The 27,854-nt window shown below is 37.3% G+C and overlaps 1 protein-coding gene across 3 annotated transcripts; it reads right to left on the bottom strand.

Moving 5' to 3' along the window:
• Positions 1 to 747: 747 nt before the first annotated feature.
• grp (serine/threonine-protein kinase grp) lies at positions 748 to 25,854 on the bottom strand. 3 transcript variants are annotated; one of them, XM_067133347.1, is made up of 11 exons: positions 25,006 to 25,854; positions 15,537 to 15,650; positions 14,971 to 15,119; positions 13,210 to 13,349; positions 9,666 to 9,791; positions 7,418 to 7,547; positions 5,539 to 5,666; positions 4,814 to 4,901; positions 2,673 to 2,818; positions 2,335 to 2,568; positions 748 to 1,840 (listed from the first exon to the last, which is right to left on the bottom strand). In XM_067133347.1, exons 2-11 carry the CDS (start codon positions 15,608 to 15,610, stop codon positions 1,619 to 1,621), a joined length of 1,437 nt encoding a protein of 478 aa, XP_066989448.1. In that variant the 5' UTR covers positions 15,611 to 15,650; positions 25,006 to 25,854; the 3' UTR covers positions 748 to 1,618. The 3 variants fall into 3 exon arrangements, with proteins under 3 accessions (XP_066989448.1, XP_066989445.1, XP_066989447.1); XM_067133344.1 differs by having other exon boundaries at positions 25,553 to 25,845; XM_067133346.1 differs by having other exon boundaries at positions 25,557 to 25,725.
• Between the last annotated feature and the right edge of the window lie 2,000 nt (positions 25,855 to 27,854).

Raw genomic sequence — 27,854 nt, 5'->3', positions numbered from 1 at the left:
TGTTTTTAGGAAAATTAGGATTCCTCCCCTGGTGTAATGAAATTCTTTCAGAATACAATTTCTTTTTTTGTCATTCAAATTTGAAGTAAATTTATTTTATACTCCAAGAAGTCATATCAAGGGTTATCCTAGTTGTTAGTGTACCAGGTTTTATGCCAGCTGTAGCTCCTGCTAAAAGGTGGATTTGCTACCCACTCTTTGGCTATCACTGGAATATGGAATGATTGAGCCAAGCTGCTGTCACTGTCCTGTCTACAATCTGCAGTGCCATATGACTAGTCTATAGAAGATTCCCGACACTGCAGTAGGCCGAGTTGCCTAATTGTTTGCAATATATATAGGCTGCAACTTTGCAGGTTTAGAGTACTTATTGACAGTATGTCATCCCAGTCCTAGTGGCCAAATATTCTTTATTTCCAAGTAATTATTTACTATTATGTCCCAGTTCTTTTGTGTCCAACTAAATATTACCTTCATTTCCCAGTAGTTACGTACTAAGCCAAAGTATTTCTAAGAACAGCTATTTTTATGGAGGTCTGAGGTCCATGGCATATATTTTGGACTTTTTGTGTTGTACCCAATACTGTAAGATTTTTGTTGGCATTAGATGCTTAGTGACTGTTTTTCTGTTTTCAGTCCTAGGTTTGCTTTAAAAATTTTTCAACATTCACTTGCAGGGTATACCACTGTTAGACGTACACTCAACAATGCTCTCATTTTTCAGCGAGTGGATTAATACAAAGAAGCTTTATATAAAATATTTACTATTAACTTCCAAATTGGAATGGTTCAGAACACTACATATTACTCAAGTACTGATGATAGTTGGCAAGGCAGCACCCATCAGTGAAAGACTAGATAACTGCCTGCAAAAGTAGAGGGTGACCTGGATTAAGACAAGATTACCCTTACAACTGCAGCACAACTTAATGATGGGCATCATGCCTATGACTAACCACCTTAAAACCTACAAGAAAATAAAGTTCAGATTATGAATAATGGCATTACTAAAGCCACAGTTATGTAAGAAAACCTCGAGACAGTTTTACTGTTCACTATCAGTATTTGATTACACATTAAATACATCACAATTCAAATCCTATTGTGTACAAGTTTTTATTACTCCAATAAAAATACAAAGGTTTCTGAGCCAGCACTCAGCATTCAGAAAATTTGACCTCTACCAAATACTGAGCCAAATTCTTAAGGTAACTGGTATCCAACTTAAGTAATTACTATAAAAACTTGTACTACAAACTGTAACTATCAGTTATAAGACCATTCTCTTCATTCTAATCACAATCATTTTGTCTTCAAGAAGTGAGGGGACAAAAATAATTAACACTGAGGGAACTTAAAAATAACCTCAAGAATTACCTTTACACTGTAAGGTAGGGGAGGGGTACAGACAATCTTTACCTAAAATATTAAACAGTTGTAAAATAACCACTAAAAATACTTAGACCAAAAAATTTTCCCATAAGACTTGACAAAATAAACAAAAGTTTTGCAAAACTAAAATAAAAGGAAAGTTTGGAAAGGTTACCAGATGTGTTGAAATGTTTATATACCACTTTCTAGAAAACCAACAAATTTTATACCATCTTCAAAAACATCATCAAGCTGGAAGCATATTTGTTGCCATGGCCATATTCCAGGTGACAGGACCTTTGACGATTATGTGAGAAAGGCCTTCTTTGATGCGAATGAAATGTCTTTTGAAATCCAAACCACAACCCTTGGATAACCTGAAGTCTACCAGTATATGCTGGCCCATGTCAATGACAGTTGCTTTGTACACTAATTGCGCTCCACGGCGGTCCAATGTCGTGACAGTTACCTGTTAAAGACCAACAAAAATAAGTTTAAAATTATTTAAAAACAAAAGAGCAACAAAAACAAGTTTAAAATTTAAAAACAAACTTGCAAAACTGTATCAACTTCATAATTTTGTGAGCCGGTGACTGGAAGTCCATGCTTACATATTCTTTCTAAGTGGATCTTCAATATTTCAGATTTTCACGATCACTTATCCATATTGTTTTTATACAAGTCTTTTGGGAGTTTCCAAGCTAAGAACCCTAGGACACATATCTGGAGGTAAATGAACAACTAGAGCTTAAAAGGCCAAATTTGAGGAAAAAATTTCCTGGATGTTCTCCTTACAGACTGTATAGTAACAAAACAGCCTCACTGTGCTTTACAACCAATATTAACAATCAAGTGCTTTTACATTTTAAAAATTTAACCTCACTGTACTCTCAGTATTATTACATACAAAACTACATTCAACCAGAGAGAGAGAGAGATTGTGCCAAATCTCCTGAAACTTACAACATTAGCTGTGTGACACCTGTGAGTATACTTCAACTTGGTGAAGAGAGCTTCAAGGTGTGTGATTGTGTCTGCCAAACTAGTCCTCACCAAAACTCTGGTCATTCTCTTGACAAGCCTTTGGAGTGGAGTTTGACTAGCTTGTGTCCCTTGAGTCATCTGGGATAGCAATAACTGGTCTGGCTGAGCTGGTTGAGAGAAGCTGATCATGCCAACATTTATATTCACCTCAACCTAAAATTAAAACACGAATTAGATGATCTCGTATCTATTTAAAATATAGTATGTATCTCAAAATACAGTAAGCAATAGTTAACATGTATTTAAGCACAACTTACACCAGTATCCCTCCCAACAACCGATGGAGCTTCAGGTTGAGAACAGATCATTCTGGTGGATAAATCATCCATTGCAGAATTGGCCCTATCCAACTCGCTACACATTCGTTTTGTTCCTGGTGTAAGGTTTTCTCCAGTGCGTATGCCTGAAATGTCGAGAAAGGTGGTATAATTCTTCTTTGGAAGAACCTCAGCTCATACTCTGGTTACAGAGATTAGTGTTGTAAGATACAAGAAAACTTTCTTTAAACAAGTTTTAATATGGAAGATACAAGAAAACTTTCTTTAAACAAAAGTTTTAATATGGAAATGACTAACCTTTAGACAATATAAAATATGTAAAAGTTGAAGGATATATCTATATAGCTTCACGCCTGTCATAGTCAATTCAACAGCAATTAATGGATAATGTCACTCAAAATTGCAACAAGCACAAAATCAATACTTATGAAAGATACTGCTTGCTTAAATTACGAGATCAATAGCCTACACAACTTAAGGGGGCTAGATATATAAATCTTGCATATTTCAAAAGATCTACAGTACTTCCAGGACACCGTTAACTTTGCAGAGAAACCTTATTACACAAGTGATTACAAGATATTGCAACACAAAATTTACAAAGGGTTAGAGAAATTATGAGCTTCACTTAGGCACCACTACGTACTGCTAACCTCCTGCACTTGGGAATTAATCTTCAACAACCAGACCTGACCAATTTATTCAGTTTTAATCTACAGTTTTAAAAAATTTTCATAATTGGGTTAATCAAAAATGGATCTCAACAATTTCCAGTTCAAGATTTGGAACCATAAGTGTATATTGCATGGTGTGAACTTATACTTCAGGAACCTCTATTGTACATGGCTGTTCTGGGGTTTATTTTTAAATTTTTGGTGTGGGGGTTCACATCCTATGCATAATCCAAGGAGGTGGTAATTCTATTACCAAGTCAATTTTATATTCATACTGACTAACTTGGAAAGGTGGAGAGACTTATAAAATTTTGTTGGCTAATCACATGCCTCTATTGTGCTTCACATATACAGGTGACAATGAAGAGCTCAAGGTGGTTCACTACTTTCCACTTTCAATTACGTAAAAGTAGTTTTAAAATGAAATCATACACTATAACATTTAAAATACATTGAAAAATCTGGATAGTAGAAAAAATATCGCCTTGCTCAAATCAAGTCAGCAATTTGCAACATACACCAATATCACCAACTACTCAAAAGTTACTCTTAAACATTAATGAACTATCACCACTTCATTCCACCATCACCAACTACTCAAAAGTTACTCTTAAACATTAATGAACTATCACTACTCCATTTCACAAATTTGTCAACAGGACCTTCCCACAACACTGAAGTTCACTTTATCCAAGCCAACCCATTCCCAGCATAAGGCTGCTGCATACAATTTCAAGTTACTGCTTGGCATTTTATCTCATATCAGCTGCTAACAGTAATGTCACAAAATTTACATAAAATGAGCCATTCGGCCTTGTGAAAAAAAATTAATAAAATTACTCACCCTCTGTTACACACGAACACTCGCCAGAACCGCTGCTTGAGAAAGAAGCATTGTCCCATGGTGTTCCAGCTATATGACCTGATATCTCTCATACAGCTAGATCACCAAAGAAAATGCAACTTTCAACAAATCTCTTGTCACCGGAACATCTGAAGACCACATTTCCTTCTATGCTTTGGTAATTTAGCTTTATGGACTTCAAACTGCCATCATAATGCCAAACCACCAAAGCAAAGCAGGAAATAAAAGCTCTGCCTCCGTCTTGGGTAATCCCATACATTCAGGTGTACGTAATCAAGCGTTATTCATGTTCTACAATTCCTTGATAAAAACTCAAAAGTACTCTTGATATTTCAAAGAAACTATTTCTTCTGATTTTCTACATCAGTGTAAAGCAAAATATTCAGCACTGAAACCAGTAGGGTCAAAATCAAGACTATAGGCACTCTGAAACCCTGTCCTTCAAGCAATACAGAGTCACATAGTACCTGAAACCTTGATCCCATCTTTTCTTTTAGTTTCTTTCATTGTATACCAGTCCTAGCCCTGCAAGTGTCTTTTTGTAAGTATAACTTAATAAATTTTAAACACTTATCCCTTACCACTAGCTTTCATGAAGTTTTTGTTGAACCACTGATGACCTGTGACTTGAGGTATTGATGCCCTATGCCGTGGGACAGTATTAAGGACCTAAGAATAAGAGAAAAAAGGTCAATATAAAATCAAAATCCAATTACACACCACCATAAACATTTAACAATCACCATTCAAGTGGATGCAGTGACAGTCCAGTATAATGGTAGCCAAAAAAACATAGTAGTGGATGCAGTGACAGTCCAGTATAATGGTACAGTAGTCAAAAAACAAAAACAAAAACAAAAAAAGTAGAAGACAAAGATGATATTGGATCAGTGGGTTTTGAATATTTGGTTGAAAAGCCTATACCTATTTAGAGAGAGAGAGAGAGAGAGAGAGAGAGAGAAATTTTATAAACCATGTAACAAATTTTGTCCAAACTGGAACTGAAGTTAAATTGCTCAACATTCAAGTGTAATTTATCAATATATAGTGTATATATATCTCAGACAAAACCTCAAGCTACCAATGTTGCCAAATGACAAGATGCATGAATACTTATCTATGGTTCATTTAAAACTAAACTATTTCACAATCGATCAAAAATACTTTTTTCCATTGAACTATCTTCTTTCAGCCAAGAAGAAGAAGAAGAAAGAAGAAAGAAGAAAGAAGAAAGAAGAAAGAAGAAAGAAGAAGAAGAAGAAGAAGAAGAAGAAGAAGAAGAACTTAAAACCACGAGAAACTATACCTTACGCAGGAGGGAGAGTGCCAAATTATCAATTTTTGTCCATGGGGTAGTCGTGAAAAGTGAGCAATCTTTGTCCTTCCAAGAAATAAACTCTTTACATGAAAAAGTTGGTTCATCCCACGGCAGCTCTGAAAAGAGGTTTACAATATATATACAGAGCTAATAAACCTTAAACCTTACAGCCAATTATCATTATCTGACCTGCAAACAAATTAAAATGTAAGAGGGGTAACTGAAGGACCCTTCTGGAGTGAACTCTCAACACATCAAGTTTACACGATATTCTGGCATTACCCTAACCATAGTTTTTCAACATAAGTGCCTACCACAGACAGATTGTTGTGGTTAGGTACTTTCCTAAATTGAATCAGATGCCATCTACCAATGGACATCTGTTCCTAACTATTCTTACATCCTTAGGGTTTGCATTATATAAATATATATAAATATATATAAATATATAATATATAATATATATATATTATATATATATATATATATATATATATATATATATATATATATATATATATATATATATATATATATATATATATTATATATATATATATATATATATATTATATATATATATATATATTATATATATATATATATAAAAAAAGTGTTACATTTTCCATCTTCATTAGGTCTACAAGTCTTGTGTATAATGAACTGTTCGATATCACAAACCTAAAAGTTACACCACTATATATTTATCAAGCTTCTTATTCAACTGTGCACCCCAGTGTAGTGCTGTGGCCAGCATTTTTTGATAAGTAAGAATCAAGTTCCACATTAACCTTAACCAACCTGTATTTTAAATCAAATTTTTAAACATTTCTGAAAGTTTATCACATCTGATCTGGTAAAAAAAAGTTACTGTATTTACCTCACTAACAATGGCCCTCATAAAACAGTATCTTTTACAGTTCACTGTTTAGTTATTTCCGCATCTCTGACTATTTTGTAGTATTAAATAGTTTAATCAGGCCTATGTACAAAATCTACAAGTTCCACGTTATTAACTTGTTTGTACATCAATATTAAATAGTTTAACGATGCCAAGGTATAAAATTTACAAGTTTCATGTGAAACATCTGAAGGTTGTGCAAAGCTAAAGTTTTATTTCATGACTATATTCTAACAAATTACTCTTAATACACAATATCATAATCACTTCAAAAATTCTGGAAGTTAAGCAACCAACTGCAGTAATTTCAAATTTTCTCAATGTGAAATCACAAGCTTCCTGGAAGCTAAGCAACTAACTGCAGAAACTTTAAATCCTTACAAATTTTCTCAATGTGAAATCACAAGTTTCCCAAGTCACACCAATCTTGTTCCTGGCAACTAAATTAACGCACCTACCTTTTGAAGGACAGAAGAATTGAATTTCAGCCCTGACTTTGGTAATCTAGCTTTATGACGTCCTTCATCACTCACACAGCTAGATCACCAAAGACGAGGCAGAAACGGCTTAAATCCACTTACATTAAAATTACATGGAACAAGGTACAAGTTTTCACTTCCCAATGAGCTAAGTGCAAATAAATTTTTAGACTACTTTAAAAATTATCACAATGTTCCCAGATTTAATAAACAATTTAAAGAAAATTCTCACAACCAAATTCCAAATGTATGCCCTTACTGATTCAGTTAAATCATCTATACTGGCATTTTATTTGCCAGGCTATGCTCCTTTCATAACTTATTTTACCAATAAATGTATAAACAAGTTTCCAAATCTGTCTTGCACTATCACATATACATTTGGCCAACCACAAAAATAGTCAATTGTCTTTCAGTGATACAAAGCATACTACTGAAGATAGGGGATGTGTGGCACAGTAGCAAACAAGAAGGAAAAGATACTCACCACCTGCTAAGAGTGCTACCAAAATCACTCCACAAGACCATATATCAGCTGGTTCTGCTTTGTAAGAACGAAGTAATACCTCTGGAGCCATGTAGGGTTTTGTGCCACACTTTCTATCCAACTCCCGTTCCTAAGGGTAGAAAAATTTAACTTGAAAATACTTTCAATAAGTTAAACTAAATTTGCATATGTAAATTAACGAGCAATACAGCTCTTTAGATATGAAATACAGCTCAGAGAGAGAGAGAGAGAGAGATATTCAGTTACGAACTGCCAGGCTAATATGGATATACAGTAAAATTACTTAACCAAAAAGATGTGAAAATCACTTATTAAAAGTTTACCTAAGTTTTGAACCTTCGCCAAAGAAAAATGGTAAGCATTCCAGACAAGATATGCAGTTATGCAGGTATATTGGTAGGCAATCAGTTCTACAAGGAAAACCTATCTGATTAACCCTTAAACGCTGACTGGACGTATCGTACGTCGACTAAAATTGTCTGTTGGGTGCCGAGTGGACGTACCGTACGTAGACAACAAAAAATTTCAACCTTCGGTCAACTTTGACTCTACCGAAATGGTCGAAAAACGCAATTGTAAGCTAAAACTCTTACATTCTAGTAATATTTAATCATTTACCTTCATTTGGCAACAAATTGGAAGTCTCTAGCACGATATTTCGATTTATGGTGAATTTTAAAAAAACTTTTTCCTTACGTCGGTGCAGTAACTGCCGAAAATTTCAGAAATTCTTTCGTCATTTTGTCGTAATTTTTGCACCGTTTTATATTAGCCGTTACATAAAGTTTTATATATGAAGATGTGCGCAATTTCATGTAAAATACAACAAAAAACAACCCATGGTTGTAGCTTTTATCAGTTTGGAAATATTTTCATATAAAATACGATAAGTGCCAAAATTTCAACCTTCGGTCAACTTTAACTCGACCGAAATGGTAAAAACGCAATTGTAAGCTAAAACTCTTACATTCTAGCGATATTCAATCATTTTCCTTCATTTTGCAATAAATTGGAAGTCTCTAGCACAATATTTCGATTTATGGTGAATTTTTGAAAAACAACTTTTTGCTTACGTCCACAATGTAACTCGGCCGAACATCTCAGAAATTCTTTTGTCACGTTGTTGTAATGTTTGCTCAGTTTTATATTAGTCGTTACATAAACATAAACTTTTATATATAAAAACAACAAAAAATAACTCATAGTTGTAGCTTTTATCAGTTTCATGTAGAAAACAACAAAAAATAACTAGAAGAAGAAGAAGAAGAAGAAGAAGAAGAAGAAGAAGAAGAAGAAGAAGAAGAAGAAGAAGAAGAAGAAAAAAAAAATGTCATCCGAAGAAGAAGAAGAAGAAGAAGAACTTTGTCTTAAAAACTAAAGAAAAAAACTGTGATTTTTTGAAAGTTTTATAAAATTATATATTTTTTTTTTTTTTTGGTCATAGATTTCAATATTTATATATGATATTTTTTTCATTTCTGATGGTTGCATAGTAAACTTCAGGCAATGGCAAAAAAAAAAAAAAAAAAAAAAAAAAGAAGCGCTTAAAAAACTAAGCGTGAACGCCTGAACGCCGCCCGCATACGACAGACACTTTTGTAAATAGAGGCTCAGCGTTTAAGGGTTAAGGAGGATATTTAATCAGTGTATGTTATTTATTACAGAATACTATTAGGCTTTCACAAGTACTATGGCATTCTCAAAAAACAGTACATCACAGAGGAATTTGTCTATTTTTGTTTCCCTTCAATAACGCAATTTTTCTGTTCCCAATTATCAGACCAATCAATTTTGCCCTTTCTTGGCATGTTCCAGAAAATACTTGTAAAACAACAACCATAACCTCAAGAATTACCTAACAGCATGACATCAGCCAAAGATATCAACACTGACTTCTATATCTGCACTGAGCCATTGTTCTTCACATTCAGCTCCGTATTATGAGTTACCATCCACATATGTAGTCAATACATGTGTAACAATGTCATGGTATCAAAAACACAAACTTGACGGTACGTAATTCCGTAAACGGTTAAAAATGAATAGCAAGAACCGAGTATGGTGATGAAACTTTGCGAGCATTGCCCATAACGAGGGCTTCATTTTAGCCAGTTTTGTAGCTGTGGCAAAAATTCAATTTTCAACCTCCGAAAGCAGACTTACTTCGAAGTTACTACACTACAGGGCTAGGAAATTTTCAAAAATTTACTAACTTCCATATACAAACCTTCCCCTGATGTCTGAAGAGTGTTGCCATGCCAAAGTCAGTTATCTTCAAATGGTCATTTTCATCTAGTAGTAAGTTCTCTGGTTTCAAATCCCTATGAGTAACACCTCTGCTGTGCAGGTATTCCTGTAGATCATAGTACAACTGGTTAAATGCCTTAAAATTCCTTGGCACAATGATTTAATTTTGTCATAACACTAACTACACAAAATCCACCTTCACTGACTTTACCTCCACCAATTGTTCTCACTGTGCATTGACTGCTCTTTCAAAGGACTTTGGCCTAAATATTCTGGACCTTCCTACTCAAACCATCCTAAACTACAATATTCAACAGCCTCTGGACACTAATTCTTGGAAACTTAAGTTACATGATGTCTTACCACATTACTTCAGGGACTTAACATGTTCAATAATCTGACCAAGTCAAAACAACCTTATAAACACTTAGCCATACAAAAAATTTTCTCATTCTTCAGTAGTCAACTATTCAACCTTCACCTAGGGGTTGCAACCTTTTACTATCAATGTCAGCTTCTCCAGAAGTTGCTAACATGCAATGGTCTACTGCCTTTCGCCTTTCTGCTACGATCTTTTCCTGCCCGCCCTTAGCATTTTTAAACCATATTTCCTGCCATGGAAGAGGCAACTATTTCCATAAAATACTCAGATGGTTGGGTTTGAGTAGGCCTAGGGGTTATGATTACCCGTGCTACTGTACACACGTATAATTTCTTCGTGTATCGTGCAATCCTTAACCCTTAATGGACGGATTGTCTCCATAGAGGATCTAAAACGGTTTTGGGTGGTGGATAGATCCCCCGAGGAGTTAATATTACGCGCTATATGATTTGGCTGTAACGACAGGAAAGTTTCCAATACTCCAATGGCCCATAAATGAATTGTGGCAGCTAAGGAATTCAGCTCAGCTCAGTCGTGGGCATCTCATGGAATTTAGTGTTGTTCTTGCCTTGAAGGGGGAATGTCTTGCTTTGGAGAGCTGTTAATCAGCTCAGTGGTCTAGTAAAACTAAGGTATACTTATTAACTTTTTTTTCCTCTCTCTCCCATGGCGTCTTAATTTATTTGCTCATAAATATACCCAGGGATTGCTGTTAGTTTTAGTTCTTATCTTTTACTATATGCTGTCTGCTGTCAGTTATAAATGTAATTTTGCAAAGAAATATTAGTAAACACATGTATAAATAAAAAAAAAAATTTACTGCATTTCCCGATCTTAGTAAATTTCCATGAATATTTTACAACAAATATGCTCAGATTCTGTTACCGATTATTTTACAACAAATATGCTCAGATTTTGTTACCGATTTTACTATCTTATGATATTGTGCGAGCTGTAATTATTCTACAAAATAAAATCAAATTAGAAAAAACATTTAACTTGGTAAAATTTACAAGTGTTTTGTGAAAGAGGCCCACACAGGGTTGTAAATAGTCACATTCCACTTCCCATGGAAGGTAGGGAAATCAGATTTTTTTTTTTCTCTCCTTACACCATGTGCATTTGCAGATCTTCCACTTTCCACTGATGTGTTTTTTCTTAAATTGGCCACCCTTAAAGTCTGCCCAGTCTGGGTTGCATATATAATTAGCCCATCCCTTAAGAGTTAAAATATTCCTTGAAACATGACTTGTTGCATTTTTGGTTAATAAGCAACACCTTAAGTTTTACTTTTGGTAGATTACACTAGGCCAATCTTACTATGCATGCCTGTTTCACTATATTCCACTGAAAATGCATACCACACCATACTGTCACGTATTCAATGGCCTACCAAACTTACGTCTCCAATTAGTCCACCTACCAAACTTACATGTCCCCAATTACTCCTAATACATTTTCCTATAATTAACAACTACTTACTATTTCGTGCAACACACTAACATCAATGAGCATGTACCAAAATAAACCACTAAACCACGAAGGCAGTTTGCCAGTTAGTTACTGTAACTCCTGCACATTAAAGTTCCATTATAGATGTTAACCTGTAAAAGTTTATCACTCAACTTCAGCTGCAGGACGCTGCAAAATCTTTTAGAATAAATGAAAGCAACATCTGTTAACTCAAAATCACATTTGACTTCATTTACAATTTACTGCTTTTATAAAAAAGTATGATGCATTTTTAATCCAGCTAAAAAAAAAAAACTAGTGGCTATGAGGACATCTGTACAACTGCTATGAGGACGTTTGTAAAACTCCTAAATTTAAAAATGTACACATTACCAGAATGTAAACGTAATGTTCATACTTTATAATGATTAAAGTAAAAAATGCTATGCAATTGGGTACATCACGTTACTATATATATATATATATATATTTTTTTTAGAACTGTACCATCTGACTTTTGCAAATGGATATAGCAGTGACAGTCTAACTGGGACACCAATTCTCTCACTCTTCGTTCTTGTGTATAGTGCAAATCCCCTAAAATCAGGTGGTTTCAAAGGTCACATGATACTGAAGTATATATAGAGACTAAAACCCCACTCGACACAATGGCTCTTAGACAACCTGTAACATGAAATATATAAAAACTGTCATTATTCAGCAGCACATTTTCAATAGCCTTTAGTTACTCATTTCCCAGCACTGGCTTATCTAGATACTGTAACGTTTAGGTCTTGACTTCCGAATATGGACGAGTCATCAGTTGAATATTAAAACAAATTTACTGTAAAATCTACTAAATCTGCTACATTGTCTATTAATGCTGCAAATATGAGATATGTCATTGCTGTTTTGATACAAACAGCTTTTCCATCCTAGTTGATGCAAGAATTTTCAGTACAGCAGTAACAAGTCCTTGCTAAATCGGTTGAAATCAGTTATTTTGTGAACAGAAACGTTGGTAAATTTGTCAAAATAAAGAAAAGTTTAATGCTGAAGCAAAAACCATAAATTGTACCAAGAAAGTCATGGTTTTGCTTGTAACATCGGTGACCTTGCACGGACTTACTAGTATTAATAAGTATAGCTTCATATTTTCTCAAGTTATTCGGGAAGAGTGTACTCAAGTAACCCACTGTCTTGGGCAAAAGTTTACTAGAAATGCGATTGTTATTTTTCTCAAATATATTTGCAAAACTATAGGTGTCTTAAAACACGTGTCTTATGGCAGGAAAAACAGGGTACGGAACCTAAAATCTAAAAACTTTACAATCCCCAGTACTGCCAGAGTTCACACCTGCAGAACGTACTGCTAACGAACACTGCAGAAAGTACTAAAAATTTATTTCCAGTCAGCCTGCAGGTCCCAGCTGCACTGCTGCTCCCAATTACTAGTTCTCCTTTACAAAAACCTAAATTTCTACCGCTGCAAAGGCACTATCTGCAGACTGCGTGCAGTTAAGGAACCTTGGTATACCTGGTGCATGATTCTGTCCACATGCATCCTGGTAATACCAAAGACCTCATCTAACACAAAGTCATCCAACTGGTCCAACTTCACCTTAAAAAAAAATTCAAGAGATTTTTAAATCATTACGAAAGGTTTGAAGTTTCTAAAAGCAACACTTACCACACCATTTATGAGCTCCCTGAAGTACTTTTGTGCTTCATGCTGAGGCATACCAACATCTGGCTCAATGCGATCGAAAAGTTCGCCTCCCACAGCATATTCCAGAAACATATACTGCATTGCATTTTCGCGCCTGCTACCTTTAAAACCAAAAAAATATTTTGAATTAAAAACTTCACAACTCTATTCAAACAAAGTTCAAGCTTTCGGCAAAAACAAATTATTGTATTTTGCAGCATTGAAGATGTTATTTCTTTTTCCCAAAATGTCTTGGAAATTTACAGTGTCCAAGAGAATGAAGGAGGAGTTTTTAAGGCCTATCCTAAACCGAGAAAGGTTATCTCTTGCTAAACAGTAACCAGAACTACTGAATACGATCCTTGAATGAACTGTGTAATTTACACAAAAGTATCATTTACACAAAAGTTATCATAAAACCAAAATACATGTAGCAGTCACAAAAATTCACTCCACATCACCAGATTATGGCACAAGCCAACAGGTTATAGTGATTAATGTGTATATCATTAAGCTTATTTTCACTCGACTCAAACGAGTGACTTGGAAATGCTAATAAAAATAAAATTGCTGCATGCTGAAAGGGGTTTTACTTGCAAGACAATAGCATTTTGGTTGTCTTCAGATGTCTAGATGAAATAGGTTGCATTCAGAAACCAACACCAAGAAAAGTTAACTATTGGTTTCCACACTTTTGAACAAACTATCACACCATAAAACAAAAAATTTTTATTTGTAGAAGGAATTCACAAAACACTACCACCTTTTACTGTGAGGTCACTTTTGAGGGAGAAAAATAGTTTCACCGTTTCCTGGTATGTTAAAATAAAATGCTTTGCACTGAATTTTTTTTCTTCATTATATACAGGCAGTATTTATATTTCATTTGCTTTTTTTTATTTTGTCCAGCTTGGGTTCATGTAGTAATCCAGCGCAAAATATTTTCGATGTTGAAAAATGAATCGTACTTTAACAAAACATTCAGTATTTCTAATATTTTATATATTCTTTTAAGATAAAAAAAAAAAAAAAATCAAGGCGCCTGCATCTAATACTATCAAACCCTAAAAGCACTGCACCACCTCTAGCCCTATCCATAAATACACAGCCACTGCTGACCAAGGGAATTCCCAATGAAACACACCTGGCAGTTTATACCATAATTCTTGACCTGTACAAATTATCCAGTCAGCTTGATATGTCAACTTCAGGAAAAATAAAAATCAATGAATCTCAAAAGATGAAGTATTTTTAAAATAAAAATTAAACTATAATCATTAATATGCTGCAACAGCCAAAGTCACAGCACTTCAACACACAACACAATGCTCAAAACATAGGCAGGGCAATATTATGAACTCAAAATGTGGGATTTTAATTCTAAACCCACTTAATTCTACTATTTGATTATAATGCACATACTCCAGTCCATGACGACGACAATGATGATGATGATAAAAAAAGGGGGTAAAACACTGACTTGAGAAACTGCAACCATACTGTGGGTAGCTACCTGTAAACTTGCCACATCCATGTACCGTTACTGAAAAACGCACTTTATACAGCTAACAGGATCTACTTGTCAAAAAGCCATCCACAATATATCTTGCAAAGATAGGGGAAAGCTGTCTAAAACTACTTTCAAGTTAGCACTTTTCCTGAAAAACCATTTTAAGAGTCTTAAGTGGGGCGGGTGCATCTCTGAGCCTGGAGAATCTCCGATGGAAAGAGCCGAAAACTCACCATAAAACTTGATGATGTTCGTATGCTTCAGCATTCTGTGGATGCAAATCTCCTTCCTGACAGCAGCGTCTGCATCTGGGTGTTTTATAAGATCAACCATCTTCATGGCCACTGCCTCCCCTGTATCAGTGTTTATTAGTAATTTAACCCTGGAAAATAAACATGTTTGTTGACGTCGCAATTATAGTAAATATAAGTATTTCACTGATTATAAGCATAAAAATACAAGAGTATAGAATTTAGGATCAAAGGCCAAGCGCTGGGACCTGAGGTCATTCAGCGCTGGAAGGGAAACAGGTGTGTAAAAGAAGGGAAACCTTGCAGCTGCACTATGAAAAAACTGTTAGACAGGGTTGAGGAAAATTAAGAAGGAAGAGAATATGAACAGAAGTACAGTAAAATGAATGAAAGAGGTTGCAGCTAGAGGCCAAAGGGACACTGCAAAGACCCTAAGCAGTGCCTACAGTGGACCACATATGGTGCACTGGTGGCACTACATCCCTATGGGGGATTGTAAGCATTTCCTGATTTTAGTACAGCTACTTTACAACTTGAATAATACTCACTCTCCAAAGGCACCTTCTCCTAGAGTCTGGACCACGTTCCACCCGACGACAAACTCCACAACAGGCCCTGCCATGGTGGTGGTGGTGATTGTACCAAAGATCACGAAACATTACCTGAAACGAAAGTGGACTTACTGTCTAGTCTGCTACATAAAGACTGAAGCTCATTACATATGCTGTAATACAGTGCTACAAAAAAATCCCATCACCTAAATGCCAATATTTTTATATAAAAACTTACATTGCAACATTTTCATAAAATTATCACATACATCAACCAATGTAAAACTTAATCCACAATTCATACAAAACAATAAGCTGATCACTTGTTAAAAATAACCTTATCCCTAAAATACAACTTCAATTAACCCAATCAGTTTTTAACATCTTCATCCTACATTAAATCTATAAAGACCCCTACAAAAATTACCACCTAGGCTACATCACAATAAAACTACATCAATACAACTTCCAACTTGACCTTTTTAAATATAGCACTTGGATTTCCCAGAGACATCAAGGGATTTATAAACGAACTGCACAATGTTTAAAAAGATGTACAGCCAAGTGCTCGGGATAGCAAGACCTAACTGAGAACCCAAGTATGCGGAAGAAATGGGCAAGAAACAGCCACAGTTCAATATCAAAATCAAGTCATTGTCATAAGGCAGACCCAAAGACAACATGCAAGTAACATTAGGTAACAGTAGTCTAACAGTTGGTTACACAGATACCAAACTTCAAAGACTGTAGGGAACAAAGGCATCTTGATATATTAAATATAGTGTCTCTTTGTAGGAAAGAGTAAACTGTCTCAAAACAAATCTTCAATTAAAATTTCAACTATACAACAAATTTAAATATGGTTTTCATGTTACGTACAGACTGAATTTTCTGACTTCCTTTTCTGAACATTGTGCTAGTAATTATTTACCACTGTAAAATCAACTTGCCAGTCCAACCATCAAGTAATGCACAAGTTATCTGTCGCTCAGACTGCACATTTCTAATTATTAAAGAAATTCAAAAGCAGATAAGCATTAATCTAGCACAATTCATTGCCACTCTGTGCCTTTATGCACAAAATGGAAGCAGTAGTGCTGTCAAGTTTTCAACTACCTTTTAAATCACTGACCAATTGCTTTTCACTTCTAATATCCTACTAATAACTTTACAGTGTACTCTGGTACTCGGAATATGAAAACATCCAATCCATTGAGAACAGATTTCAACGACAGTAGTTAAAAACTGCAGTTCACTGTCAAACACATTTACTAGCAAACCCAAGATCTACTACTATGAAGTGAATGGCACTCAAAACTGTTTGAATAAAGCTAGTTTGACCCATGTAGATCAGATTAGCTAGCCATAACCTTTACTGCCAGATACAGTCAATTGAAGGTGTTTACAAGTCAAAGAAAAATCTTAATGAGACTGACTTCTCAACATATCAATCCTAGGACCCTTACTAATAATGTATTTTCAATAGCCTACTTTGTAACATATGCCCTTCAGGATACATTTCTAAAATTAAACAATTGTATAACAGTCATGAACCCCTATTTCTTAAATTGAAACTTTCCATTCAGGGCACTTAAATCTGTCTTATATAGACTTTCCTAATTCCAGCCCTCTTAAATATTAGCAGTTATTAAAACTTGCCTTGTCAAGAGCCTGGTATTTTAGTCTTAAATCATAAACTTTTTACATTATCCTTTTCCTTTCATGTAAGAACTTTTCCTTGTGCCAGCTTCTTTCAACTTTAAATATTTCATAATCTCCTTTTTGAAGTATTTTTAGATTTGTAACTACCGCATCAGGGAAATTATTCCAAATTTGTAAAGTCATATTTGGCATCTAAATCACTTACTCTATGTATAATTTCATCTTTCAAAATATAAGCTCCAAATTCCCAGCTATCCTGCACCTCCATTCATATGTTTGGTTTGCTTATCTTCAATAGGTAATTACGCCACATTTTATTTATCAGGAGAACCCCCCCCGCCCCCCAACAACAAATAGCACAGGCAGTCCCCAGTTATTGGCAGCCTCGGTTATCAGCGATCCGGTTTTACGGCGCTTGTCTAGCGACAACGATTACCAGATTTTCGACGCTGATCCCTGGTTATCAGTGCCAATAACCGGATATCAGTGCCGATAACCAGATATCAGCGCCGATAACCAAGGATCTGCACTATTATCGCCGATTTCCAGTTATTGTTGCCTTGTTGGGAACAGAACCCCCACTGAGAACCAGGGACTGGTTGTATATGAAACCCAAGTGTTCATTATCAAGTAAAAATCCATAATTTGAATGGACCATTTAACTTCAAAAATTTTAGTTAAAATATAGGTAATCTTTTGTCTGCTACAAAACCTACTGTACGATTCATCTGGGCAATGAAACTAAGTACTTTGGGTGAATCTAACTACATAAAGATTATTGCACTTTTTAAAAATTACTAAATTTACCAAATGTCCTTGGAGTGAAGTTTAAGAACCTCTCTACAAGGCCCCAAAATTTCATACCAACTGGCACCAGACAAAACTAAAAATTGTAACTTAAAACAAAGTTTACAGGCTTGCAGATTTTAGAAAAGGATAGTCTTCTGTGGGCAGCAAAAAACATAATTCAACGGACTAGACTACCTGCCTGTGCTTGAATTGCAGCAATTATAATAAAATTGTTAACTCAGAGAGGACTGGAGAGAGAGAGAGAGAGAGAGAGAGAGAGAGAGAGAGAGAGAGAGAGAGAGAGAGAGAGAGAGAGAGAGAGAGAGAGAGAGAGATTATAATAAAATTGTTTAACTATCAGAGAGAGAGAGAGAGAGAGAGAGAGAGAGAGAGAGAGAGAGAGAGAGAGAGAGAGAGTTTAACTATCAGAGAGAGAGAGAGAGAGAGAGAGAGAGAGAGAGAGAGAGAGAGAGAGAGAGAGAGAGAGAGAAGCAGCAATTATAATAAAATTGTTTAACTATCAGAGAGAGAGAGAGAGAGAGAGAAACACTCCCAATAAACAAGTTAAGAGGGCTTTGGTCCTGGGGAAATTGTCTAGAACTGTACTGAAAGAAAATCTTTCCTAACGTAACAAGGCATTCCCTACACACGACAGCTGGAAAAGGAGACTGCCACCCTCAGCATCCTATCTAAGTTTCTTGTCTTTGTGGAGGGGAAGCTCCAAACCCTGGCTAAGGTTCCCAGTTGTTGTCCAAAAGGACACTTAAACACATCAATTAGTCAAGCCATCCTGGCAATCAAAATACTTTCTTATCACATACAAGATGCTTCGTCTTCACCACCTAACTTTACTCTATAAAAACCAATGACTGGCATGTTACCATTTCTTAGCCGAAACTTCATCAAGAAAGAGCACTTTAGTAGTCTGTGCAACTTCTGGCAAATCAAAACTTCCTCGAGTTGTCTACTGTAGGAAAGTAGGTCATCTGAGTGCTGGATAGCAGGGAACCCTCTGATCCATATACAGACTATCTTATGAAATCACTAAGCTCAAAATGAGCTGCACTATTTCTGTTCCAACTGACAAAAAGGTTCCACGGGAAAAGTTGAAACAAGTTCCCTAAACCACAAGTTACAGATTTTCTCTGAAATTAGGAGGCTTTCACGCCTGTAACCTAGGAGCACTCAGTTGGACCTAGTGGTACACATTACCAAATGATTCAAAGTAGACCAACTGCCAAATCTGCCATGCGCAATCTTGTAGACCGTTTCATTACAATCCAAGGATAACTATCAAACCAAATCACAGTCCACATCTTGTAGACTTCAATATGACTAGCAGGTGTTCAACATATGCACAATGGCTTGCACATAACACCCAGTGTCTGCCTTTTCACTTTCATACATCTCGCCAAGATACTAAGCAGTATTGTAATACAATAAAATAAACACTTTGCACGCACACATTACGGGAATCATGTATATGTTCTTCAGATCTGGGTGGACCAGACACCACCTGGAGGTTTCACAGGCTTTGCAAGAACAGTGTTTGACTTCTGATACCAAGCACATGGTGCCAGCAAATGTACAATCTAGGCAGCAGTGATTACCAAGCATGCTTTGGAAGAAGCAAAAGTTTTTGTGCCACTGGCAGTTCAGTCCAAGAAAATCACAGGAGAACTCATGGTACGGTACTGCCCAAGCAACAAACATGAGGGTAGCCTTGACTTCCAAGTGCTCCACACAAGAAAGATGGGCCAGCTATGAGCAGTGCTCTCATCCGAGAAGGAAAGGGCTAATTCAGTGCTAAGCATGTTTTGTAACACTGTGTTGACCCAACCAACAGGTGAACAAACACTGTCACCTCTCCTAGAGGAAATAGCACTCCTCAAAGCCCTATGGGACTAACTATGCAATATCTGACGGCTACTCCTGCAAGAGGAAGTGTGTTGAGAAGATGTGGAAGATTAAGAGCTTGCAGACAAGAAAACCCTTCACCTTCTCCTTGTCTGTCTCTTACTCACCTCTTTCAGGAAGAGTAGCTGTAAATGATGCCACAGGACCTCTCACAGAAAGGATGACTACTACTGGAACCTCATGTAAGCTTGACAGAAGCAGCAAACTAAGCAGTCAACATTTTAAGGCCAGATAGAAGCAAAGCACATACACATTCAAAGATCTTCACCCGGGAAGAGCCCAGCACGCACACCCAACACTACTGGAAGAGCACATTTAAGCCACTCGCCTTTCTGTGCGTAACACCCCCTCCCCCCCCACCCCAGGAGTGGTATTTGCTTGAAAGAGCAAGGAACAACCAGAAGAGAAGCCACACCTTCCTGGGCATACACACCCCCCAACCTCAAGCCAAGTTTAATACTGTATTTGCAAGAATGGAGCAAAGACCAGAATAAGGCTCTGTGGCATCAAGTAGGGTATTTTCCCTCTTGCCAACAGCCAAAACCTGTTTTTCAAAATACTCTCAGCAAAACCCTGTTTTTTAGACAACAGCTAAACCCCTGTTTTTTAAAAAAAAAACAGCTAAACCTGTTTGTCTAAACAGCAGCAGCCGCCGAAACCTGTTTTTCTAAACATCAGAACTGTTTTTCTGTGTAATTATCAGGGCCATCAAAAATTAATAGGTTGGACCTTAAAATATTTATGATGACTTTGAATGCACTTGCTATTGATAAGTTAGCATTGTGGTAAGTCTGGATTTCAACTAAACTACTATGACGACTTATGCCAGTCTATATTCGACTGAAAACTTCCCAATTGGTCCACTTTCATATTTTCACTTAATTTAGGGGGGTTCTGGCCTGGTCAGGAGACAGCACCCTAGTTTAAGGTTATTGTAGGATGCACTCCTTTACCATGACATGAAAGTAGCCATGGGAAGGCAATGTAAGAACTGAAACTTACGTACATGCACAACTGTTAAGTTTGTAGAACAGAGAATCTGTAAATCATACGTTATATGCATATAGTATGTGCAAGTGAATTGGGCTGGAAACTATAGTCAAACTCAGCCTTTTAGTCCGCTAAGGCGTTGGCCTTTGTTTACCCTGGATTTTTCGCACCGTTGCCATGTCTCCCCAGGTAGGTACTTCCGCCACACCTATCTCTCTCTCTCGTGACTTTGTAGAGTGTAGGGATTTCATTTCTTTTCGAAAATTCCAGTACAGTTCTTCTCAGGACACACTTATCATAGTCATCAAAATTTGTAACTGTTGTAGGCTGAGATTTTGTCGGTGAATGGAAGATAGGTTTCTTGTGTTCAGCCTCTGACCACCATTCTTGATTTGCTTTGGAGCAAATCCTTCTAACTGTCCTTTCGCTTACTTTGGTGGCTTTGGCTGTCCGAGCAAGGGCTTGAGTCGTTGGTAACAAAGGTGCGCCGTTGGCCTTTTCATCTAAAAAGTACCGATTGACATTGTAGATTTATTTCCTTCTTGACTGTGCAGGCGGGGGCAGCGAGTAGTAGATGTTTCCATGGTGGGTTAGTGACACGGAATGACCTTGTCTGGCTGAGGTGGCAATGGCGCACTGACCCAGCACAGCGGTGTTGTCAAATCTCAGGAAAACATTTTTAATAATTTTAATTTCCCCAGCAAAAACTTAGTCATTCTTAAACATATGAAGTTTTATTATAAAACAGTAATTACCTTATATTTAATTAGTATAAAAAATATTAAGAGACATTTCGTCATCACTGTCGTGGCGTATTTAGAGAATTGTGGCATTTGTGCGGAAATTCCTGGCTTAACGCGGCCACCGCCTTAGTGGCCAAAAAGGCTGTTTGACTATAGTTAGGATTTCACTGCACTCTCGAGAAGATGCAGCCAAGACCACACCAACTGTTCAAACGGAAAATTACGCAATCAACCTACATACATATGCTACGGTCCAGTTTGTCGACTGGAGAAACCGAGGACTGAAATGTCCAATATAGGCTATGCACATTCATTATGGTTAAACCCAAGCCAATTTTGTAAACATAGGGCAGCGTCCCAGAAACAAATTTCACCATAATTTTGAACATACCCATTAATTTTTCTGCAACTCAAATCTTGTCCAAAAGATCCTATATGGGTATCAAAATTTTTCTATTTCATCTCAATTTATGAAAAAACTAAGCATAATTAATGGGAGTACAAGTTAGAACCAAATGAAACAAGTAAAAAGTGTGTCGAAGTTTCTTCAACACAATGAGTTTTCTGTAGTCACGGACCATGAAACGCAGCCATAGTCTGGTGGTAGCCTGTGTAGTTGGTATCTATATCTATGCCAGAAGTATGATTATAGCTAACTTTAACCTTAAAATAAACCCTACTGAGGCTAGACAGCAGCAATTTGGTATGTTTGATGATTGGAGGATGGACGATCAACATAATCTGCAGCCCTCAAGCCCATGTAGTTTTTAATATCTGAGGGCAGACAGAAAAAGTGCAGACAGACAGCGCTGTCACAACAGTTTGCTTTACAGAAAACTCAAAATCTCAACAAAAACTGGACTAAAAGTATGCAGACATGAGGTACAGTAATATTCATTACGCTACAAGCTAGTTTGCACGAATAAATCAGGCTCACGGAATTAAACTTTTGGATAAAACTATTCCATGAACAAAGTGGGTTGTGGGAAAATGCTGATACTTTCAGGTGCTTTTGTCAAAACTAGACTATGGCCTGTCAAACACCAAGATCACTAGGGTGAGGTGAACAGGAATTCCCATGCTGACAAACTGTTCCTATGATAAAGTGTGTGGATTTGGCAGAGCCTACTCAAGTGACAGTTTTTCAGCATAGCCATGAATTTAAAACTGACAAACATTTGGCTTAATATATTTTCAAGGAAACCAAAATTTTTTCACTAAAACAAGATGTGGATTTAGCAAAGCCTACTCGTGTGAAAGTTTTTTCAAAGTGTAGTCATGAATTTAAAACTGGCATCAAAACCACAGATTTAATATATCTCTACTGGAGACCTAAATTTTGTTCATAAGACGAGGTACATATAATTTCGGTCCTAGTCATTTCGGCAGTAACGTCCAAAACAACGTAAGATGTTGCGTTTGTGGTATTTACCGTCTTTATTTTATGTTTTACACATCCCCACAGTTTCCGTAACACTGTTCAGCATACAGCATTTCTAAGACCTGCAGTAACTTTAACGTCTTCACCTTAAACCAACCAACTACAAGCAGAACCACTGCACTCAAAGCTGCCATTGTGACAGGACAGTACAGAAAGCAATGTGGAAACGAAGTAAATGACATGCCTCTGGCAAAAACATAAGGGTAGCCATCCTTGAAAACAGTATTTGACATACTAGACAGGATATTTTATATTCAAAATACTTTTCAAACCAAACAAGCCTATCTAAGAGAGGCTGGTCTTCTAAATATATTTAGAACTGTGTACTGTAACAGATATAACTCCTACGATTACCGAACATAACTTAAAAGTAATTCATATTTATGAACAATTCACATTCATGAACAGTTTCTTCAATTTTCAGGGACAGTGTAAATGACGCACAAACAGATTATATCTTATGTAACACTGGCACATGCAATCCACACCTACTGTATGTAAGTACTATATTAATCTTGTATGGTTTCACCAAACACCCTTAAATATAAGGAAGGGCTTAGCAATCCAGGGGATAACTATTTTACTTACTCATCCCATAAAATGAAGTTTATCATGCACAGCCTTAGCTAATCTTTAAAAGGGCCTAAAGCTGTCTAAAATGACACAATAGCTAATTTAAAAGGGCCTAAAGTTGTCTAAAATGACAATTTCCATTTAAATACCACAACCATTCCCATGCGTGCCATGTTAAGTACCAACCTCAAATGAAAGGATGTTAAGAAAAACTTTAAATCTAACAAATCTAACACTGTAAGGAATGTTAAAAATAGAGGGTGTATATGGCTAACAGTGAATTTTAAAGTTGTAATATGCCTTTTAAAGTTGTAATATGCCTTTTAAAGTTGTAATATGCCTGTCATATTAAGTAGGCTATAAAGCCTTAAGAAAAAATTCCAGTACAAAGTTCAGGTAATGAAGTTAAAAAAGTTAAAGCAACTTTTGGTCCACATGGGACTGTTCAAGATGGTGGATGGGCCATATATCAGAAGTTACGAATAAGTTACGGATAAAAAAATGCTAACCAAATTATAACAGCCACAATTCCATAAAAAGAAAAGTACTAGCCAATTTTATAACCTACAAATAAGCAAATTAGGTCGAACGAGCCAAAGGCGTCCACGAACCAAACTGCGAAGGAGAGGCCGTCGTACAAACCGCAATTAGGCCACGGCTTGACCTATCCTCGTATTCTTCGCCTCATTACCAATGAATTTAGTAATATATTTAGTTTAATATCAATACTATATGGAATTATATACTTAAGAATATTAGGTTTTGGTCGAAATAGCCTTAATGAAGTGGCAAACCTCAATCAAATTTGGTCAATTGGTCTGTATGCCTATAATTAAGGCTGAACTTCATTTTATATATGTATATATATATTATATATATAAAAGGTTGGCCTACCTACCCTTACTCCCCCAGGACTTACCCTGGGGTCAAAGCTCCCCGTTCCCCTTTCTTAGGACTTAATTTAACAGATTCCTAATAATGTAAAAGTATTTCTAAGGCAAGTTAAATTAAGTTAGATTAACCCTGAAGCAATACCCACAGGCATTGACCCTGGGGGTACTGTAGGCCTGTGCACAGCCTGCCATGCCGACGTGGGCATCGAGGGAGTTACATTATTCTAATTAGGGCATGGGATGGCATTGGGGCACGTGAATATATGCCTGTATGTATGGAAAGTTATGGGGTATGTGAATTTTATACATACCCTGGCATGGGTACCCCGGCCGAGCGATCACGGGGGGGCCGTCAGTCACACGGGGTATGAAACAAGGGTACGTGGATATTACCGAAGGGCGAAACAAGGCAGGGGAAACAAGAGGGCAGCGAGGAGGGGCATCCCTCCGACACTTACGGTTGCCCCATCTCCATGATACCACTTGGCAGGGTGGTGCGCTCTCCTCCTCCGCTATAAGCGCGCCCCCCGGCCGCCAAATTAACAACCCGGGGGTGGCAAAGGACGAGGACGGGCCGAAAGGCACGCGAAATGACGGCGAGGGCAGCCGGGTGACCGAATCGGGGCAGAGACGTTGTGGGGCACAGGAGCGGGGCATGGCGGAGCCGGCCCTAAACTCTCGCCATCATCAGCTGTTACCATCACCGCCACCACCACCTGCCCGCCATTAAGCGCTTTTCGCGCCCCTGCGGGGCACTTCGAGGGCGGATTTCCTTGGCAGACGCGAAGGTCGGGTTCCCCCGCAGCGTCCGAGGGGGGCAAAAGGCCCCGGTCGGGGAAGGGCAGCGGAATAACGGCGGCGAATCGCGATCACTATGCGGGGGTCGGAATGTAACACGTGGGGGCATCTCTCACTAGGCCTAACGACCGAACCTCGACTCCCCAACTCCGCCTTCGTCTGCTCCTTCCTCCCGCCCCTGCACCGCCTCGCCCTCCTTCCTCTTACCTACTTTGGGAGTCGGCGTCAACGATGACAACTTGGGCGTCTCGGGCACGGCGCTCATTTGGGGTTAATTCCCGAAGGGTAAATGAAAGCCACGCTGCTATGGGGGAGCCTTTTCGCGCCGACTTCTTCTTCAGACCTTAGCGCCATCTGTGAGGACACCTCAAAGGACAACTAGATAAATGGAAGAATAGTCACGTCACGTCTTATTTCGGTTCGCTTTTCGCACGGCGTCAACGTTTCCATTCAGTTTAAATGCCGATGATATTTATTCGTGTCGCGTTTATCGACATGTCGCCGACATTAGTCACTTCCGGAGAGTTTGCGGCTCGGCGTTTCGCATTCAGCTTCTTTGTTATAACGATCGTTTATCGTCGTTTATTGTGATCCTGGAGGAGTAACTTCATTTTCCGATACAGATTAATATACTGTAGATATTTACGCGATACTTAAGGTGGTTTCAAAGAAGTTCCAACGTGTATTATGAAATGGGAACATATTGTGCGTGACTATTGTTACCGTGTCGGTCATGGAGGCCCGCCCAAAATTTCTGGTTTGAAATCTGCGGTCCCAACTAAAGTATGGAGGCCGACTTGGGGCTGATTTCCGAGATAAAAACAAGCTACCGAGTTGTCGAAATGTAGGCACAGAGCGACAAACTAGCTTTAACATATATATTTTCGTTGTCCTCTGCAAGCTCTTAGTTGAAGTGACCAGACAATGGTTCGTTTGTAGTCATAATAATTAGTATTCATCATCAGAGATGTGAACTTTCAAGGCAATGCAAAAAAAAATTGGTTTAGCTATTTCCTGTAAATATGGTTTACTTATTTTCTATGACATTTGTACAGTCCAGATATTTATAACTGAAAAGTTATGGAACAGTTATTTCGAAAACTCTCTCTCTCTCTCTCTCTCTCTCTCTCTCTCTCTCTCTCTCTCTCTCTCTCTCTCTCTCTCTCTCTCTCTCTCTCTCTCTCTGCCATGCAAACTGAGAAGTGCTGTCTTGAAATATTAGGGTGAAAGTAAGTATAGGAAACTGGAAAGCAAGAAGCCTGCATTAGACTGGACATTATATCAAACGGATAGAAAATCATTCAAGAGACGTCCACTAGACACTTTAGTTGTTTGTAAACACGGTGCGAAGGAATGGTGAACTCTCCCAAGACATAACAAAAGTAGAACTTAAAGATGGATTTATACAGAGCTGCAAAATATTATAGATGAAATGTCAGAAAGAGATATGAAATTTGTTGCTGGTGACATGAATGCTAAAGTTATGAGACAACGCATAAGGAAGCCTTTGGAAAGACTTCTAACAAAACAAGGGCTGCCATATATTAGTTTTGAGAATCAAACAATTAGGTGGTTGGAGGTACTCTTTTCCAACACACTTGAATATCTGATGGGATTCATAAAACCAAATGGATCACTAAATCGAGTTGTCGATTACAATAGGTTATTTGACAGCGTCCACAGATTATTTTCACCACCGAATCAAACACCTCTCTCCAAGTGACTAGACCATGTCAGAGCAATCAGATATGTCCTCTGACCTATGCAAATATTTTCGTCACTTCCTTTACATTCCTCCACATTTCTGATCTTTTCAGGTCTTCTTAGGCCACACAGGGGCTACACGACAATAAACTGTTTCTTTCAATAGCTTCTACTTTAATCTAATTCAGCGTCCACACTCATCATTATTATTCCAGCAGGGAAAGGACCCCAGAAGAGAAAAGAATGATTTATTTGAGACGACATAGAATAACAAATTAGATGAATATCAAAGAACAAGAAATAAGATAAAACACTAGTTCACGGAATATCTCAGACAACTTCAGAGCTAGGTAATCAACTCATACAGCGTTATAGATACATTTGGGTCTCTAACTCCATAAGCATCAAGTTTAAGTAAAATATTCTCAATTGCATGGGACCGAAAGTTAAGGTGGTCAGTCTAGCTTCAGGAAACCATGATTGAGGCATAAATAAATCTAATTGTTCTGTCAAAAGGGTTGAATTTTCCTCTGGATACTGAATGACACTGTGTTCCTTTTCAGTTGAAAGGCAGTTAGCCTCCTGTTTTTCAAACTAAGCACATCTGCACTCATCACTGATCCAGACTTTGTCTTTAATGCAAAAAATCTAACCACTGAGAAGGAATTCGCCTATCAGCTATGCTGACAAAAATTTCACTTCATTAAAAAAATATATGGGCTCCATTGCTCTATACAGCTGTGTTGCTGGTCCGCAGGTATAGTGGTTAGTGTCGTGGCAAGCCACTCAGATGTCGCGATGAAAA

The sequence above is a fragment of the Macrobrachium rosenbergii genome, chromosome 33 (assembly GCF_040412425.1).
Source record: "Macrobrachium rosenbergii isolate ZJJX-2024 chromosome 33, ASM4041242v1, whole genome shotgun sequence".
Taxonomy (NCBI): Eukaryota; Metazoa; Arthropoda; class Malacostraca; order Decapoda; family Palaemonidae; genus Macrobrachium; species Macrobrachium rosenbergii.
The sequence above is the reverse complement of the archived record's forward strand: the minus strand, read 5'-3'. Positions and strand labels throughout refer to the sequence as shown.

Bases quoted from the DNA above. Each gene is read 5' to 3' on its own strand.
- grp (XM_067133347.1), bottom strand. From the start codon at position 15,610: ATGGCAGGGCCTGTTGTGGAGTTTGTCGTCGGGTGGAACGTGGTCCAG. The intron at 5,667-7,417 runs GTGAGTATCTTT...ACCTCTTTTCAG, and splicing joins GGTAGCACTCTTAGCAGGTG to AGCTGCCGTGGGATGAACCA. The intron at 2,569-2,672 runs GTAAGTTGTGCT...TTTTAATTTTAG, and splicing joins TTGTTGGGAGGGATACTGGT to GTTGAGGTGAATATAAATGT.